Raw genomic sequence first — 19,116 nt, forward strand, 5'->3', positions numbered from 1 at the left:
CGGTGCAATATGTGCAGTGGGGTAAAAATATGCCCCACGGCGGCCATCGAGTTTCTGCAGCATCTCCATGCGTGCAGAAGTGACGAACAAGCAACTTGAATAAGGCTTATTGCACAATATTGAGGAGATGAATGCAATAGTAGTCGTCTTGTCAGACTCTTGTCGGAACCTCGTCAAGGCTATCCGCATTGGGATAGGGTTACATTCCACCAGGTGACAAAGTCTTTTCGACTCTTCATTCCCTTCATTCCTTCCCATCCCCGCGTTTAGCCTCGGCCACCCAGTCTGGCCCCAGCCGGGCCCAGCCCACAATAGCCCTCTCTCGATGGCGACCAAGTCGTATGATTCGATCGAGCAGAACGAACTCTGCCGGAAACCCTTATCGATAGACTCGATAGCCAGGCGACCACCCCGGGGGAACCCGCAAGTCTATGACGCATATGACACCCTTGGCTCGCCACCCGACGGCGCAAGCCGACCAATCCTCGATTGTCTGGGGGATCAGCACTGACCAGTTCCAGACGGGTTAGCCGGGGCTGAGTTTAATCCTTTGGAATAGTCTTTGCATCGTTCACACGGCCGACGAGGGTCCCCGGCTCCGACAGGCGCAGGGGACAGACAAAGCCTGGACCACCGGCGTCGGCCGACATCAAGCCCTAACCACAGTACTGCAACAGCAACAGGGGTGGGTGAAGACGGGTGCTCGAGCCATCGTGCTCCACTGGGTCCGCTTGAAGGATCCATAAGCTTCATGCAGACGGACATCCCCCTCCTTTGTTGCTTGCCCTGCAGGGTCCGGGGAGAGGGTATAAAGTATCCCCTGACCACCCCCTCGGTCCCTGAATCAGGGGACTACAAATATTCAGACATTCACACGATCAGACATGTTAATACGAGACGAAACACAACCCGCGTGCTAGAAATCTTCATTGAATACAGCCTGATGCTGCCTATCCTTTGCACTAGCCTTCCTTGATACTTCACAAGCCACGAACTTCACCGTCAACTACAACCTCATACCTCACACTTTGCAACAAATCCTCAATTCCATTCATATACTCATTCACAACCTCAAGACAACCAAGAAAAACATCATGGAAGCCCCCCATCTCTTCCGCCACGCCTCCCGCCTCACCTCTCCCTCCACCACCACCGTCAACACCCGCATTCCCCCCATCGCCCGCCGCACCGCCACCACCACCACCACCACCACCACATCCTCCTCAGGTGCCTCCACAATAATCCCCACACACATCGTCCTCCTCTCGCGCAACAAACTCCAGCGCGAGACCGCCACCAAGAGCCCCGACCTCCGCCGCTGCCTCGCGCACCAGCGCCTCCTACACCGGTCCATCGAAGCGGCCCAACAAGCCGTCCGCGCCCAGATGGCCGCCTTCTCCCTCGAAGACGAGGACACCATCGACGAGGAGGAGGAATTCGACGACCCTCGCTCCTACACCAGCTCGCCCATCCAGACAGCCCTACCAGTCACCGTGATCCGCGAACAGATCACCGGGGCCGTTCGGGCGATGGTCCGACGGCGCTCTGCCTCCGCCTCTGCCTCCGCCTCTACACCTACATCCTCTTCCGCTGGCCCGGCTACCGCTACCGCGCAGAAACACAACGCAGCCGGACTCAAGCGCGTAGTATCACAACAGAATCTTCTGGCCGCCTGCGACGGCAGCGGGGACGTGAATCTGGTCAGCGAAGAGGGCCCTCGACAAGCGTCCGTTGCTGTTGCCGTGGGGGGCCCGGCGGTGCTGCGGAAGACCAAGCGATATACGTCGCGGATTGTGTTTGGGCGGCGGCGGTGGCCGCTCTACGGGCATGGGCATGGGCATGCCCCGCAGCAGCCTGCGCTGGTTAGCTGACACGCGCTGTGTCGGTGGCTGTTTACTTGTCGTACTGTACTGGATGGTACTCGGATAGAGGGCCATGTCTGTTAGGGTGTTGTATATCTACTTCGTGGGCAGATGCCCTGCATTTCGATAGTATAATATTCATTTTTATTGTGAATGATGTGTTTTCGTGGAGTGCGCTGGGGTGGTGGATTCGCCACTAGCTTGCCACTTAAAAGTTGTAGATCTCGATATGCATGAGAATTGTGTGCATGATGCTGCTGACTAGTAGTTGTATGCGACCAATGAAAGTGCACGATCCAGTGGAACTGAACTCATACCACTGCACATAAATGCATAGGTAGGTAATAGGTAGGTAGTGCCATGAGCATCCACATTTGTTTGAACTAATCGTTCAACACTGTCACCCCGCCTATCCTCGCCCTACACACCAATATACCCCACCTTCATCTTCCCACACCCTTACACCTTACACCTTACACCTTACACCTTACACCTTACACCTTACACCTTACACCTTACACCTTACACCTTACACCTCCTCAACCAACGGCACGACCTACTTCGACACATCCAACTCCTCGATCCCCTTCGCGGCCCGCTCCTTCCAATCCTCGCGCCACCGCGTCAACGCCGGCCGATCGTGCACCACATCCCCACAGGCCCAGGCAATGCGTTTTTTATCCAACTCCTCGCTGACCTCGTTATCGGGGCAGATGATATAGAAGCTCCCGGCGGCCATCCGGCGCACCATGAACGCGACCGTCTCCTGGGGCGTCCAGCACCCGGCCGGCTTGGTGGGGAAATGCGTCTGCATCATGCCGGTGTACACCCAGCCGGGCACGAGCAGATGCACGCCGACCTGCGGGTGGGTTCTGTGGAGGTCGAACGCGAGATGCTCGGCGATGGTCCTGACGGCGCTCTTGGAGGCGTTGTACGCCGGGTTGCCGGGGGGGTTGGTGATGCCTTGCTTGGAGCCGGTGAGGATGATCGCGCGGGGGTTTTGGTTTGGTGTGGTGGTGGTGGAGGTGACGCTGTCGAGGAAGGCGGCCAGTCCGTTCGTGTAGCCGAAGGTGTTGGTCGCGAAGGTCGTCTCGAAGTAGCTCGGGTCCTGCCAGGGGCTTTTGCCGGGGGCTGGTTGGGCGAGGCGCCCCGCGTTGAGCATGAGGAGGTCGATGCCGTCCGGGTAGAGGTGGTGGATGGTCGGCTTGAGGCGCTCCCAGGCTGCGTGCTGGGACACGTCGAGGATGAAGGTGTGGATTTTGGTGGTCGATTGGGGCTGGTCCAGCGCGTTGGCGGCCTCGGTCAGCTTGGCGGGGTCGATGTCCACCAGAATCAGGTTCATTCCCTGCTGGTGGCAGTGTTGCGCGGTCGCGAAGCCGATCCCGGAGGCGGCGCCGGTGATGAGGGCTGTGGCCCCGGGGCGGAAGACGGAGGGTGGGGCTGTCATGATGTTTGATGTTTGATGTTTCTCGGTGTATGATTATGGTGTTTGGGGAGATCCGTGAGGGAGGGTGAGATGGTTATAACTTAAATGACAAGTTGTACGCTACTCATCAGTTGTTTACTTGATTGCGGGGTTGCTGACGGCGATCACCCGGTGATAAGCGTGTTTATCGCCGTCTGACATGCATAGCATAGTGCACAGTAGCATAGCATAAGATTCCACATAGTAGTTACTGCACGTTCTGGTTCACGAACGCAATTGCTTTACATGGAACCTCAGGATGTTCTGTGTTGATCTGCAAGGATTCCTGTACTATTTTGAATTCATACCCAGTAGGTTTGACTCGGATGTGAGAGAGACGATGGATCAGAGACTAAAGTCTCGTTCCCCGTGTCAGCCGCTGTTGGACTGTCAATATGTATCTGTTCCTGCACGAGTAGTACGTGTACTACCCCACACATATGCTTATTACGCTATACTAGTAGTAGGAAGACCCCAATCAATGTATTCGTCTAAGATCAGATCTTAGTGGCAGATTATCCCTAACATAGCATACAATAACCACAAGAATGAGTAAAGTGGTCATCACCCTCATCCTGGGGCTACATGACGGTTCCGTGCAATAGGAAACTTGCGCCGCAGCGGCAGAAACACGCAGGCGGTGAAAAGATGCCCACAGCATCTTTGCCGGGTTTTCCATTCGCCAGCCGTCGATGAGTCTAGACCCGGTCGCAAAAATCTCGGTGTGCCCATGGTCGCTGCATTGTCCCCACCATGGAAGACCGGGTAATTGCGGCCGAAATGACATTGATTCGGTCTGCGACAAATGACGGTGATCTGGATTGCTCAGCAGTGGCTGTCATTCTTGTCCACGGTGTCCTTCAAGATGGCCGAGTTGGGCAGGAGCGTTGCTGTACCTCCACGTACCTACTACAGGCTAAATCAGGAAGGTGCGCGACAACGCCCGGAGTATAAACCCCCCCCCACCCCCCACCCCCCTCGCCCCCGATTCTCGTCCGACTTTTTTCCTTCCTGCGCTCGCCTCAGCAGCATTCACTCATCGCCTCGTATTCCAACCACCATTTCGTAGAGTAAATCTGTCCATTGTGCTCATGTCATCAGAGCAAAGGATCGCAGAAGTAGAAATGTATTGGATATCATCTATATGTACAAGCAAATCCTGATATATGTATATGTATATGTATCATGGTCCCCATCAACCTCAACCTGTGTCTCTCATCCCGGCTGCACCGGCTGCACCAACCCATCCAACGACTTGGCCAATTCAATCGACCTCGCCAAGATCCCCTTCTCCTCGTCCGTCAAATCCCTAACGGCCCCATTGACCATGCAGCTCTGATCCTGCTTCCGCTCCCCCTTGATCCAGTCCGCATCGATCATCCACTTCTCCGGCACCTGATACTCATTCTCCATGCCGGGCTGGCCCTTATTCTTCAACAGACTGCCATTATACCACAGCAAGCGATCCCTGGCATCGACATGGGCGATCACAAAACTGCACACCCCACCGCCACCAGTCCCTGGCACCACGACCCCCGACTCATCCACCTCCTCCTCCCTCTCCCACCCGACAATCCCCCCATAGTGCGGCGAGAACGCATACTCCGCGCCCGCCACCTCCAACCCAAACCACCAACTCTCCTTGTCGCCATAGGTGATCTTGTACGTGGTCTCCTCGCGCACCTCGAACGAGTTCTGCCAGCAGACATGCAGCAGGCCGACCAACACATCCACGCGGCCCTTGTCCAGCACCACCAGCCCGGAATCCCCTTCCTCGGCGTACTCCTCCGTCCACACGCGCGAGGCGTTCAGCGCCCCGCTCGGCCGCCGGATCTGGTCGTGCCACCACGCGTGCCGCCCCGCGAACGCGTGCGGCCACAGCAGCCGGTCGTGGAACAGCAGCGCCCCGCGCTGCCGCACGGCCTCGTGCCCCAGCAGCACCTCCGGCCGCTGCAGGAACACCGCGTCCGCGTCCGCCAGGATCACCGTCTCGAACCGCGAGCCCAGCGCCGCGAACGCTTTGATCGCCCACCCGCCCGTCCGGAGCTGGAGGGTCGCGTCGTCGAAGACGGTCAGGATGTCAAGGAATTCGATCGCTGGGGCGGCGGCGGGGTCGGGCCCGGCCAGCGTGGCGAGGAGGCCCCGGTGGGCGGGCGAGAGGTCGGTGTCGCCCGCGTAGACGACTTGGATCGGCAGCGTCGAGTGCAGCACCGTCCGCAGCGCCCCGATCAGGTGCGCCGCGTACCGCACGGTCTTGTCGCTGGTCGGGATGACGATCCCCGCGCTTTGGGGCTCGAAGCTCGCGCGGAGGTGCGCGATGGGTTGGGTGCTCGTGGTGGGGTTGTCCGGGTGCGTGAGGAAAGGGAACTGCGCGCGGGCCACTTGTTCGACGGCGTCGGCGTAGACGGCGCGCGTGGTCGGGTTGTTGCGCGCTTGTTGCGCCAGGGTCAGCCAGTCCCGCACGATGCGCAGCCGGCGGCCTAGTTCGCCGTATTTCTCCTTGTAGGGCTTTTGGATCGGGTGGTCGGCGAAGTACTGCGTCAGGTCGGTGAGGAGGGCGGTTTCGGCCGGCGTGAGGTCGGCGACGGTTGAGGTCGAGGGGACGGCGCTGGTTTGGAGGGCTGATGTCCCCGCTGCTGGTTTGACGTCCAGGGAAGTGGTGGAGATCTGGGACCCCGGGGGGAAGAAGAGCAGGACGGAGAGAATGCAGGTCGTTGCCAGAGCGGCGATGACGAGTCGGAAGTTGCGGGGGTTGAGCAGCGTCGTCGTTAGGAGACTCATCTTCTGCGACAGCAGCAGCTTGGGCTCTGACCACGCCAGCATCTTGATGAGGCTGCAGGTCGGAAACGCATGGGCGGGCAGCGGGTACTTGTGCGCAGGCGCGTCTGCTTCGGTCCGAGAGATCGAATTGTTTCTGCCTGGGAGAAAGAGGGGGGCTCAGGGAAGGTGACGTTGCCCTTCAAGCCTTTCAGGGCTGGTGTCGATCCATTGCATTGTTGAACCAGGGGGGCCATGGGGCCTGGGGTCTACTTATTCCTTGAATGCGATCACAGCCAAAGCCAATAGGGGGGGGGCCCGCAGACAGCTGATCTCTGGAATTCAATCAGCACTAAATTAGGGCTGAAGTGCTGAGGCTTTTCCCGAGCGGCGCTGCTGGGAGATTTGCGGTGGGTCGAGCAAAATCTGAGCAAACCAGGTCCAGCCCTAAGAACACGATAGACTAGTTAGTAGTAACTTATCATAGTGCACGGGAGTTTAGGGGTGTCTTAAACCTCGTATTCCACCCGCTCGCTCACTGATATTGGAAGTGGGGGGCCACAGATTCCCCCCATTAGACTGCTAAGCTCGCGCTCAGCAAGGCCAAGCCTCGACTGGAGTCGCGTGCCTCCATGCTATTTTCAGGGGTTTTGGCTGCTGGTTGGCCGATGAATGCGGTCATTCCAGGTTAAATTGATCGGAATATTAGTTTACCGATTGGTGGATGGGAATAATAGGCATTATGGTCAAGGTGCAGCCACGACTACCTGCACAGCAGCGTTATCACAGCCAATTCAATGCGTTGGCAACCCCAACCACGGCGGGAGGTTCTCTACAATCGACTTCTGTGTGATTTGCCATTGCAGGCGGGAATGGCGACGGACGGACAGTCGGACGTGGGGCGAACATCCAAATGGGCCAATCTTCCCGAGCCAATTATACGACCACTTGCAGTTTTGGTTTGGTTATCGCTTATCGCCCCGGCAGAACTGATCCAATGTGAGCGGTGGCCCGGAATTTCCGAAGGATGCCGTGTCTCACACGGTCTCACACGTTGGAGGCCTGTCACTTCTCCTGTCACTTTTCCTTGCCAGTCCTCTGCAGACAATCACCCAGCCAAGCCCGGACCTGTCTCAGTCCAGCTGGCACGAAGGTCGGGATGAGCCTTTGACACGAACAGTGGACCCCAGGCGTATATTGTGATGCTCCACCCATCGCTGCGCCCGCAATATGACCATCTCTCTGTCTCACGATCTTTTGACCATCACACAATTCGCTTGTGGCAATGCTGACGCTGATGATGGTAGTAAGTCTGCTGGATTGTCGCTCTTTCGAGGGTATCCTTGAAGCAGGCGATCACTACCTTGATAATCTTAATCATGTAACGTGATTCTTGAGCTATCTTGGCTCACGATGCCAAATCCGAACTCTTGGCCCTAGCTCTCCCGTACGGATCTGCAAGCTAGGACCTTGACGCGGCAGATCGAGCATCCCAAGCCATGACCCATGTCATACAGGGCAGCATGTGTCGTCAGCCGCATGACCATCGTCAATTATTGCTCCGTAGGGTGTGGGGGTCAGCATTCGGACATCCTCACCGTGGGCCAACTTACCGGGTCGACCGGGGTGACGATCGTCGGGTCTGTGTGTTTTCAAGCATTTAACCAAGCCCCGACAAGATGGCAATCGGCAGAGCGGATCCGATGCTTATTTATCCTGGGCGGCTGTTGATAGTGTTTCAAATCTCCGCTCTCAACGGGCAGGATCTGGGATAACCCATGTATGACAAAATAAGCAATCCTCACGGTGGGACGAATGTGACTAAGAAGCATCATGGACGCAACTCTTTCTGTAGTCTGGTTGCGCTTGCTCCTCCTGAGCAATAGATCATGAGCTTTGAACATAAATTTCAGACATTGCCCGACTATCCACCTCTACCCTTCAACACTTCCTAGTAGACTATTCCTCTTCCAAGCCCACTGTATCATACTGATATCCATCCCATCAAACAAAATGAGACTTTCAGCTCCGCTCCTTCTCCTCCCCACCTTCCTCACCTGCATCCTCGCCAACCCGCTCCAGATCCAAATCCTCGAGGACGACGAGGAGGCTTCTACCTCTTTCCCCGCCGACGAGAAGCATTACTGCGGCGGGCTGGGCGCGCTGTGTCAGGTCAAGACCCCTAAGCTCATCTGGATCTGCGACTGTCCCCATAAGACCAAGTGCGAGTCCCGGGTCGTTCATGCCGGTGCGAGTTACTGGTATTGCAGTGTCCCGAAGTGAGGTTTGCTCGTGAGTTGGGTCGGTGGCTGGAGCAGGGATTTTGGAGCTGATACATTCCAGATGTGGGAAGGACCAGATGGAGATGTAGGTGTTGTGGAGAGGGGTCAACGGTGCTGGCGGTGAGGCTGTAGTTTTGTCCTTAACAAAATTGTGTGTCTTTTTTTCCTTTTCTTTTTCTTTTCCTCTTATTTTGGGCTAAATCTTTATCTAATGGTGATGTCTTCGTGAACAAAATTGGGAATTTGTTTCTTCCTTCTTTTCTTTGCACAGACTTGAGTTATGTCATAATCCTTTGATTTACTATGCATAGCTGGAGGCTTGATTTAGTGTCTATAACTGTCCAATTCTGTGGGTGTTATCGAATGGAGATAACTGTTTTGTCTGAATAAGTGCAGGTTTAACACAGCCTGGAGGTAGATATATGGCGAGCTCGTAGCCAATAGCACACACCTCTACAGTTTCTCATCCCTGCGTTCATATCCGTGACTGTAGTTGGTTGGTGCTTTCTTGGTACGGTTCACAAGATCGATGTGGAATCAGCTGCTCCCTTACCGTGAGACTGTCTTATGGAAGACTACCAAATATTTCAAGAGGGGTTTGAAGGTGACGACTGTACGATTCTGATTACCTTCTTTAGATACAAAAGAGATTTGTGCCACTAGCCTGAACACTCCCCAAAGCCTTGCGGACAGATCCAGCAAGCATAGCAGCTGTCCTTGACCAGGAGTTATCGACATGCATAAAACGGCCATGACCACCGAACGCAAAAGTCCAGACTTGAGACAGTTCCTCCCCATTCCAACCAGCAGCACGCCTCAAATCATCAATGACTACTCACTATCATCTGCGCTATCAATCTTCGTCCATGCATTACGGGGTCGAAAAGGGTTACTGAACACGCCGGGCGCCCCCACGACGTACATGGCCGCCCGCTGCCAGGTCAACGCGTAGTCGTAGCTCTTCTCACGCTCGGACGGGGAGTTGAAAGTGACGCGGAGCGGGTGGCGGTAGCGATTTTCGCGCACGGCCTCACGCCAGGTGTCGAGGAGATCGGGCCAGCTGCCGGCGCGGAAGTGCACGTAGGCCAGGCTGATTCGCTGCAGGGAGGAGCTCTCCAGGTGCGCGAGCAACTCCCGCAGGTCGTCCTCCGCCATCACCACACACATCAGGGACAGCTCGCGGAGACACGGCCACTGCACGCGGCGGACCAGCGGGCCGACATCGAACTCGTGGGCGAAGGACTGGGAATCCGGGCCCAGCATCGGCCGCAGGGCGATCTGCACGCGCTCGACACGCCGGCTGGACAGCAGCGCGTGGAGGTACTCGGTCGCCGCCGCCCGGTCGAAGGCCAGGAGCTCCCCGCGGCTGCCCGCCCACCACTCGTTCGGATCGCCGATGCTGACGCTGCGGAGGTCCTGGCAGGCGGCGCGGAGCTGGGAGAAGGAATCCAGGGTGCCCAGGTCGGGGCCGGTGGCGGACGGGAATGCGTCGACGAGTCGCAGCGAGTCGAGGGAGACGTGCTGCAGCGCACAGCCGGTGGCTTGGAGGGCGACGGGGAGCTCGAAGAGGATCCTTGCCGGCGGGTGCTCGGTGTGTCTCCAGGGCAGAGGATCGAGGAGGCGCGTGTGCAGGTGGCCGGGCTCGGGCTGGCCTTCCTTCTCATATTCCACGTAGCGTGCGTAATCCATGATGGTATTCTCGCGATCCGTCACTCCCAGCGTGATGACGTTGGGCATTCTCCCCACCGATTGGGTCACCGTTCGCACAAAGTCACCGCTGGCGATCAGCTGGTGTTGTTCCTCGTGCGCGCGGCCATACCCCGCATGGGCCCGGAGGAACGCAGCGCGATGCTCCGGCATCGTCAGACCGGCCAGGTGAGCATACGGTTCGAGCCTCGAGCGATGTTGATAGAACCGGACAAAGTCGGCGGCGAGCTCGGGGGGTCGGTAGGGCAGTCTGACCAGCACGCCACGCACCGCGCGCGCCAGGCCGGGGCAGCGGGAGAGGGCGACGAACCGGTCGAGCGATGTCTGCGACAGGCTCACCGCGACAAAGGAAAACAGGATGGGCGAGGCACACGCTTCGAACGCCCGACAGACCAGCCGCGCGTCGCAGAGGTTCTGCCGCTCGCGCTGGTACGAGTGCTCGTTGGCGTTGAGCTCCGGCCACGACCACCCGACCAGCCCGGGTTCCACGCCGGGATGGCGGAAGTACTCGAAGGCCTTGAGCAGCACCTCCGGGGGCATCTCGAGGATGGTGAGCCGCCGAATCTGGTCCCTTGACAGTTCGTTGGCGGCCGCGCGCAGCACCTTGCGTTTGTCGTCCAGCTTGTACCGCAGTCGGCGGCCTTCGCGGTGTCGCATGTTCGCCGCGGAGCCTTTGCCAGCTGCGGCCTCCCACGCCACGATGTATTGGTCGGTGCTCTCGATTTTCGACAGGACTGCGTATACGTCTGTCAGGTTGAAGTTGGCGATCTCTTCGTCGGCAGGTAACCCCGGCTCGCGCGGCGCCTGAGGGTGAACAGGGGGCCCCATGGTGACGTGTGAGCTAGAGGTTCGATACCGTCAGCTGAGGAACAGAACCAGATGACAGTCTTAGAGATAGCTTACTGGAACAAACAGGTCAACGCAATATCGATGGACGGGGTGTGTGGTGATTGGTTGTTGGAAGATGGGAGAAGGAGAACGCTCCAGGGAGGCAGATATCAGACTGTGTTATTTGTGTAAGTTGATTTTGGCATAGGTCAGTAGGCATCGTTCTGTGTGATTCTGGTCGCCTAGCGAACCTCTCTCAGATTCACTTTGAAATAGTTGATTCAAATTGGGCTGTTATCAAGGCGGTTTCTACCGGCACTATCAACACTGCACGTAACATCACCTGCTGTGTCTGCAGCAACTGGCCTTTACATACACAGCTATCATCTAGTAATGCATCTTTCTATCATTGTCTGGCTATTGCCTTTCTTATGGCGCAACATTCTTTCAGAAATTGGACTTAGGATCTAGAAAATTGAACAGACGCGTACTCTGGTGCGCATGTGATCCACAGGGTGAGGTGAGCTGGGCGAATATCGAAGACAGCTCTTTTCTGATCTCACTCACATACTCTTACAAGAAGAGCTTAAAGCTCTTTGTAATGCGACAGGTTGTCTATCTACTGCTGTTACCACTATCTTCTTGATCGTGCCTCTGCTAACTGCCTGTATACACGAGTTACATCGGGGCTATCGACACCGTGCAAAATCGGCAGGTGCAGACAGAAAACAGTAAGATATACAAATTCTCTGGGATTGTTGATTCTTATGACCTAGAAAGTCGAAGCCTCACACCGGCGCTTTCAGACGGACCACTTTCTTGTTCTCAGAAGTCCGTCGATCGGCTGCCCTGAAACATCAACACTGTTGTCAAGAAGAAACTTGTTACAGGTACACAAGCCAGAAGCGAGACAGGAGTATTCTCAACAGGTCTTATGGAACAGAACTTCTGAAATTATGTATGAACTGTTGCGATATCTGATATTTTCAGAGAGGTGCGAATTCAGTTGCTGGCAAGGTAAGCGTCTGTTCCGTTGAAGAGCACCCAACTAATCTATTGCACAAACTAACCTTTACAATTCTAGTAAAACCACAATACTCAGAACAAAACAATCGGTCACAAGCAAGACATCAAGTCAGAAAACCACTCCTCCCATCGCAAAGCCCCAGCAAATCCACCCTCTACACATCCAACGCTTCCTTGACCAACCTCCCCACCTCAGCAGCCTATCCCGAAAAGCAAGTCAGCAATCACTTCCCACCCAGAATCAACCACAACGAAAAAGGAAGAAAAGATAAGGAAACTCACCAACGGCTCTCTCATCATCGTGAAATGATTCCCCTCCATACTCACACACCGTACCTTTCCCCTCCCAACAAGTGCCTCCCACCCATTCTCCCCCAAATCGAGCCGATTCCCACACAACCATGCCATACTGTTCGGCATTCGCACCCCCTTCTCCCACTGAGGTTCCGGATCACCCGGGTTCTTGACAACCCCATCCCGGGCCCAAATCACCGTCGTCGCCGGCATCCCCCTCACATCTACCGGCATTTTCCGGGCCAACTCCTCCGAATAAGCCGTGAGCTGAGTTACCGTCGCCCGGAAATGGGGGAGCAACCACTCCGGCGTTTTCGTCTGCCCATCACCCAACAGACCAATACGATTACAGAACTCGTGGAACACGGGGGGCAGGGCCTCCAGGCCGACGGGAAAGGGGCTGTCGATGAGAACGAGCTTCTCGACGACCTCGCCCCGCGCCAGCAGCTGGCGCGTCAGCTCGTACGCCATCACCCCGCCGGCGGACCACCCGCCCAGCAGATACGGGCCCGAGGGTTGTCGGGATTTGATGGCGTGGAGGTACTGGGTCGTCACGTCGGGAACGCTGACGGTGAAGTTGTGCGGGTCCCGCATGAACGGGCTGTTCATCGCGTAGACGGCGGTGGTGTCGTCCAAGGCCGGGATCGTCGCGTAGGAGAAGGCGGCGCCGGAGCCGTCGGGGAGGAGGAAGAGCTTGCGGGTCGCGGTTTTGGGGTTGCCGGACAGTAGGATAATCGGGGCTGGGGGGAGGAACTTAGGGGGTGTTGGATTGGTGCTGACTGGTACTGGCTCTGGTACTGGCTTGGGAACGGGGGATGGAGATAGCCCTAATGCACCGAGCATCCCCTCGACCGTCGGGTGTTCGATCAGGAAGTCCGGGGAGAAGGTCAGCCCTGTCTTCTCGCGCAGCGACCCCAGGATTGCCAGGCTCATCAGCGAGTCCAGCCCCATCTGCGAGAGGTCGACCGTGTCCCCGACCTCGCTGAGCTCAACCCCGAGCTCCTCGGCGATCGTCGCCCGAATGATCATCCCCGTCCGGCTGAGGGTGTCGTCGTCTTCGCTGTCGCTCAGCACGAGCACCCCCGCCTCGTCGTCGGATTCCACCGGCGTGTGCACTTTGGTCAGCTCCCCTTCGGTGGACGACTCCTTGTCAGAGGGAAAATCGGTCAACGGCGGGGTCGGCGCGGTGCTCGAGTCGGCTAGGTGCGCTTTAAGCTCCCCCACCGTGCTGAGCTCCTGGAAGATCGAGTTCCCCAGGTTGATTTCCAGCTCCTCGCGGAACCGCGCCGTGATGGACAGCGACATGAGCGAGTCGACGCCCAGATCCGCGAAGGGGATGTTGTCGCCCAGCTCGGACACGGCGCAGCCCACCTCGGCGGCGATGATGTCCAGCACGCGGGGGAGAGTCGATGCGGAGGGGGGTGGCAGGGTCGGCAGTTGGGGTGCTGGTTTGGACGGGCTGCTGCGGCGCTGGATTGGGGCGCTGGGCTCCTTGCGTACAACTGAAGATGCAGCAGCAGCAGCACCAGTCACCTTCGCAGAACCCAGCTGAGGTGCACCACCAGACGGACTGCCCTTGATCCCCAGCAGCGTCAGCATCAACTTGCGCGGCACGCACTGGAACCGCAACCCGCCAACCACGCCGATGATCTCCTGCCCCTCCAGGACATACACATCCCCCGAGACCATCTTACTACCCTCGCTCACAGGCGACATCTTGACATACGAGCGGTACTCGCGACCGACCTCGAGCCTCCGCACGAAGCGCATACTCTCCCAGCCATGCGAGATATAGATCTGCGCCGCCGAGTCAATGGCATCGGTGGCATTCATCACGAAGCCCGAGATATGCGCCACGCTGTCGGTGTGGTACGGACTGACCAGGAACTCCCCGTCCTGCGGGGTGGTCTGCAGGCGCACGCGCGCCGTCGCCTCGAGATTCGCGCTGTCCAGCGCCACCTGCTCCATCCCCTGAAAGGTGGGGCTGTAGTCGACCAGCGCGGTGAATAGCTTGTACGCCATGCCGCGGTAGAGCGAGTGCGTTCCGGGCCGGTCACGCTGCTGCAGAGAGTCGATCCGCGACTGCACGAGGAACGCGTGGCGCTGGAACTCGGCCGCCCACTGCGCCGCATCCTCGAACCGCACCTCGCACTGCGCGTGCTGCAGCGTCCCCGTGTGGAACGAGACCTGGCACCGGCGGTGCACGGGGTCGAAGACGCTCCGGATCGTCAGCGTCTGCGAGGCGCGCTGCAGGTCTAGGATCAGCGGGGCCGATGACTCCATCTTGCAGATGTTCATGTGCGGCTCCGCCTCCACGCTTCCTTCAGGGGCCTGGCCCAGCTGAAACGCGTACTTGGCAAGCGTGAAGGCCATATCCGCGTTCAGCGACGACGGACACAGCGGCGCGCCGCCCACGCGATGGCCCGAGATGACCGCCTTGAGCTTGGGCTCGTGGAGATCCGCCTCGGCGACGACTTCCACCCCGCCGTCGGGTCGGACCGTCTCCGAGACGATGCGCTGGATGGAGGTGGTCGAAAACCTCTGCGGCTCCGGGGCTGCTGGAACTGTTTCCGACGATGCAGGCAGGCGTTCGCCCTTGGTCAGGGTCCAGTTGTTGGTGTAGTCCAGCCAGTAGGTCTTCTCGTCGAAGCTGTACGTGGGCAAGCGCAGCACCTGCACACCCTTGCTCTGCTCCAGCCCCGCGTGCACCTCGTTCCAGTCCACCGGCACCCCGGCCTGGTAGAGCGTCGACAGCGCCGTCGCCGTCGCCTTCCACCCGCTCTCCTTGCGCTGCAGCGCCGCGCACACCACGCTGTCGGGGCCCAGCGAGCTTTGCACCATGCTCGAGCAGATGGGATGCGGCCCCAGTTCCAGCCACACTGTCTGCGGCGAGATCACCCCCTGTGTCGCGGCGGTGTGTAGCGCGCCGACGAAGTTGACGGGCTCGCGCGCGTGGCGCGTGAGATATGCCGGGTCCACAATGCCCGCGCGGTCGATCACACTCGCCGACACGGGGGACAAGATGGGGATGCGGGGCGGATGGAAGACAATGGGCTCGGCCGCTTGGGCGAGCGCGTCGAGAATGGGATCGACCTGCGCCGAGTGGAAGGCGAAGGGGACCTTGAGTGCGATGCAGCGGAGATCGGGACGCGCCGCGGCCAAGGTCTCCTTCGCGCGGGCGATCGCCTCGACGGGGCCGGCCAGCACCGTCTCCGTCTTTGAATTGAGACACGCCACGCCGATGGCAGCATCGCTGTCGTCGTTGTCGTCGTCGTCCACGACGACGAGACGCAGCAGCTCCGCGGCCGGGATGGCGCCCTGCACCGCGAGCATGCCGTGGCTGTGTGCCACACACGCCGCCTCGAGCAGCTGCGCGCGCCGGCCCACCAGGAACAGCGCGTCCATCGCCGACAGCACGCCCGCCACGTACAGGGCGGCATACTCGCCGAGCGAGTGGCCGAGCACCGCCGCGGGGACGATCCCCCACGACTTCCAGAGATCCGCCAGCGCCATCTGCAGCGCCGTCGACGCCAGCTGCGTGACCACCGGCGATTGCGCGGCTAGATCCTCCGCCTGGCTACCGTCGATGACGCCTAGGAACGAGGGGAAGCCCTGCGCCGTCGCCAGCTCGTCCAGCTGCTGCAGCTGGCTCCGGAAGGGAATGCATCCCGCAAACAGGGCCTGACCCATGCCCGCATACTGCGCCCCTTGGCCGGTGAACACGAAAGCTACCGCCGGGGGCCGACTGAGCGACAGGGCGCGCGGCGACGGGTTGCGGTCCAGGTATGTCTGCAGCTTCTGCCGGAGCTGGGCCACGCTGTCTACGGCAAAGGCCACGCGGTAGGTGTAGTGGTTGCGGCGGGCGGTGGTCGTGTACGCCAGGTCGGCCAGCTGCACGTCAGGGTTCTGCTCGATCCACGCCAGCATGCTGCGCGCATTGTTGCCGAACGAGGCCAGTGACTTCGCAGATACGGCGACTACGGCGGTTGAGACTGCCTTGCTCGCGTCAACTGCGCCGACTGGCCGCTCGGGCGCGTCTTCCACCAGCATGGCGGAGTTGCCGCCGGCGGCGCTGAAGTTATTCACAAAGACCATGCGCCGTCTCCCCCCCTTGGCGGGCTTGGGGAACGGGGTGAGCCGCGAGGCGATTTGGACCCCGCGGGCCTGCATATCCGAGGGAAAGCCCTGGTTGATAACGCCCTTGATGCCGCAGTGGGGCGGGATGAGGTTCTTCTGGAACATGAGCAGGACCTTCACGAGGGCCGACACACCCGACACAGCCTCGCCGTGGCCAATGTTGGCCTTGGCGGAGCCGATATACAGGGGCTGGTGGCGGGGGCCCCGCTGGTGGGGTCCGGGGGGAGCGAAAACGTTGGTGACGGACTGAATCTCGATGCCGTCGCCGGCCTGGGTGCCGGTGCCGTGCATCTCGACGTAGTCGACCTCGCGGGGGTCGACACCGACGTCGCTCATGATCTTCTGGAAGAGGTAGGTCTGCGCCCCGGCGTGCGGGTGCGTGATGGAGACGGCCTCGGCGCTGTGGTTCGTCGCGGTGCCGCGGATGATCCCCAGGATGGGGTCGTTCTCGCGCAGCGCGTCCTCGACCCGCTTCAGGATCACGGTCACCACCCCGTCGCCGCGGCAGTAGCCGTCCGCCGCGTTGTCGTACGTCTTGCACGACCCCGTCTTCGACAGGAACTGGCCCTTCGACAGCCCCGCGAAGATGTCCGGGTTCGTCAGCACGTTCATGCCCCCCGCGAACACCGTGTCGCAGTCCCCGGCCCGCAGCGAGGTGCACGCCAGCTGGATCGCGGCGAAGCTGCTCGAGCAGGCCGTGTCGAGGCTGAAGCTGGGCCCGCTGAAGCCAAAGTGGTAGTTCATGCGGCCCTACGCGAACACCACACCAAGCCAGTCAGATCTGTCATCTTGCATGTTGTCGGATTAGGGGACACAGGGCAAGCAAGCACTTACCGGGCCGAACGCGCGCACACCGCCGGTGATGAAGTAGGTGTCGATGTTCTCGGCGGCGTTGATCTCGCGCCAGTCGTCGCTGGTCTGGCCGTAGAAGGTGCCCACGCGGTGGGCGTGGGTGGTCGGGGTGCGGTTGAGCACGAACCCCGCCGACTCCATGGCCTCGTAGGCTGTCGTGATGGCCAGTCGCTGCATCGGGTCGGTCTGCTTGGCCTCGCGCGGCGACATGTTGAAGAAGCGCGGGTCGAACTTGCCGGGCTCCTCGATGAAGCAGCCGTAGGGCGTGTGGGATTTGTTCTTGCCGTTGCCACTGGGGTCGGTGTGTGCGTCGACGTCGAACCGGTCGGGGGGCACCTACGTTTGTTAGCGGTGGAGCAGAGCACAGGGTGAATGGATGTAGCGTTTTGGTGGGCTGGAACCCACCTTGCGATGCACATCTAGCCCCTGCGCCAGCAGCTCCCAGAAGGCTTCGTGGTCCGCAGCATCGGGAAACCGCCCCGCCATCCCAATGATGGCGATGTTGCATCCCGCAGGGCTACTGCTCAGGTATGCCGGTACTGAGTTGGCTGCCAGCCACGAGGCGTGGTCTTCTAATGTCAGTTTGAGACCGGCGGGCTGTTCGTGCTTCAGCGCTGAGGCCAGCGCGTTGCCCAGTGGTGTGGGCCCTAGCGAGAGAATGCGATAGGAGGGAGCATTTAGCGGGGCTAGGGAGTTCAGACTGGCCGTGACCAACTGGTTCCAGTCCATGCATTCTCGTAGGATGCGGTCGATGCACTCTGTGAACAGGGCTGAAGTTGAGCGTGTGCTGGAGGTGTTGAAGCCGCAGACGGTGTGAATCTGGTGGTAACGGTTGAGGATGTCGATGGAGGCTGCATCGAGGATGTCGGACTCAGCTGCAAAGAGATGGGGGGCATGGTAGGGAGCGTGGATGGGAAGTGTGCGGTGGTGTACTCCCTGCAGCAGAGGCGATGCCTCAAACAAGCGAGCTCGGAGGGATGGAGGGCCGCTGACTGCGACGCTGTTGGTGGCTACGCTGCTCACGTAGACTCGATGCGACGATCGCAGTCCCTGATGTCTGTTAGGACTTCGCTGCTTGGCACGCTGAGAGAGTGAATGCACCCACCTGTGTCTGGTTGAACTCCTCTACTGCAACCGACACCGTCGTTGAGTCCACCCCAGTGACTAGACTGGTCCACGGCGTCTGACTGGCCTCCAGGGATTCTGCCTTTCTCGCTGCTGTCGCCCCCAATCGAAATGCCAAGCGCACCGTCTCGACAGCCAGCGGAATCAATGCGATCAGCGAGTCCGACGAGGCAATAGCCGACGCAGCCAGCAGACCAGTGCAGGTCCCGATAATCAAGGTCCCCGGCTGGAGGTATGCACGGGGGTTCTCTTCGCAGACCCTGTGCAGCGTCAGCGTCGGCGAGATGCTCGATGTACAGGCAAAGAAAGGCCGCAAGTAGCAGAACCCAAAAGACAAGACAACAACGCTGCTGAAGGAAACGGGTCAACGAAGACTCACCCGATGAAATGAGTAAACTGAGCCAGACAAGTCAAGGCACTGTCCAGCGAGGCAAGATGTACCCCCTGGCGCTGGTACTGTTCCACGAGTTCATGCAGCGATGCAAAGGCAGGGATCAGGCTGCGCGTGCCATGTGGCAGACCCTCGATTTCCCGACGCAGGAGGGGCTGGACATCGCGCAGGAAGGCCTGCAGCAGCGGCGTGGGCTTCTTGACTAATGCATGCACGAGAAAGGGGGTGGAATCTACACTCTGATCTCCGACGACCAGGATGTCTCTGCTGCGTGGCTCCATGGCTGCACACACACAGTATCGAAAAAAGAAAAAGAAAGAAAGACTAGAATTTCACGCAAATACTCAATGTTAGGATGGCAGCAGCAGAAGCCAAACCATGCAGCTCTAT

The 19,116-nt window shown here is 59.1% G+C and overlaps 6 protein-coding genes across 6 annotated transcripts; 2 read left to right on the forward strand and 4 right to left on the reverse strand.

Annotated features, from left to right (window-relative positions):
• Window positions 1-929: 929 nt before the first annotated feature.
• Window positions 930-1,946, forward strand: BO95DRAFT_170427 (uncharacterized protein). The gene has a single exon (XM_025580801.1). The coding sequence runs from the start codon at window positions 1,095-1,097 to the stop codon at window positions 1,869-1,871; it is 777 nt and encodes a 258-aa protein (XP_025441052.1). The 5' UTR covers window positions 930-1,094; the 3' UTR covers window positions 1,872-1,946.
• A 356-nt stretch (window positions 1,947-2,302) lies between these two features.
• On the reverse strand, window positions 2,303-3,364 carry BO95DRAFT_443979 (SDR family NAD(P)-dependent oxidoreductase). The gene has a single exon (XM_025586778.1). It carries the CDS (start codon window positions 3,307-3,309, stop codon window positions 2,419-2,421), a length of 891 nt encoding a protein of 296 aa, XP_025441053.1. The 5' UTR covers window positions 3,310-3,364; the 3' UTR covers window positions 2,303-2,418.
• Window positions 3,365-4,542: 1,178 nt separating this feature from the next.
• Window positions 4,543-6,108, reverse strand: BO95DRAFT_454072 (uncharacterized protein; the record flags this gene model as incomplete). Its single annotated transcript, XM_025588246.1, has 1 exon — window positions 4,543-6,108. The coding sequence occupies one exon, from the start codon at window positions 6,106-6,108 to the stop codon at window positions 4,543-4,545; it is 1,566 nt and encodes a 521-aa protein (XP_025441054.1).
• A 1,989-nt stretch (window positions 6,109-8,097) lies between these two features.
• On the forward strand, window positions 8,098-8,455 carry BO95DRAFT_515384 (uncharacterized protein; the record flags this gene model as incomplete). Its single annotated transcript, XM_025591743.1, has 2 exons — window positions 8,098-8,363; window positions 8,428-8,455. The coding sequence occupies 2 exons, from the start codon at window positions 8,098-8,100 to the stop codon at window positions 8,453-8,455; spliced, it is 294 nt and encodes a 97-aa protein (XP_025441055.1).
• Window positions 8,456-9,197: 742 nt separating this feature from the next.
• BO95DRAFT_464779 (uncharacterized protein) lies at window positions 9,198-10,901 on the reverse strand (the record flags this gene model as incomplete). The annotated part of the gene is made up of 1 exon (XM_025589083.1): window positions 9,198-10,901. One exon carries the CDS (start codon window positions 10,899-10,901, stop codon window positions 9,198-9,200), a length of 1,704 nt encoding a protein of 567 aa, XP_025441056.1.
• Window positions 10,902-12,082: 1,181 nt separating this feature from the next.
• Window positions 12,083-19,007, reverse strand: BO95DRAFT_499080 (putative polyketide synthase; the record flags this gene model as incomplete). The annotated part of the gene is made up of 6 exons (XM_025590936.1): window positions 12,083-12,127; window positions 12,210-17,108; window positions 17,193-17,546; window positions 17,616-18,260; window positions 18,316-18,595; window positions 18,715-19,007. 6 exons carry the CDS (start codon window positions 19,005-19,007, stop codon window positions 12,083-12,085), a joined length of 6,516 nt encoding a protein of 2,171 aa, XP_025441057.1.
• Window positions 19,008-19,116: the final 109 nt, after the last annotated feature.

This window comes from Aspergillus brunneoviolaceus (genome assembly GCF_003184695.1).
Source record: "Aspergillus brunneoviolaceus CBS 621.78 unplaced genomic scaffold BO95scaffold_43, whole genome shotgun sequence".
Lineage (NCBI taxonomy): Eukaryota > Fungi > Ascomycota > Eurotiomycetes > Eurotiales > Aspergillaceae > Aspergillus > Aspergillus brunneoviolaceus.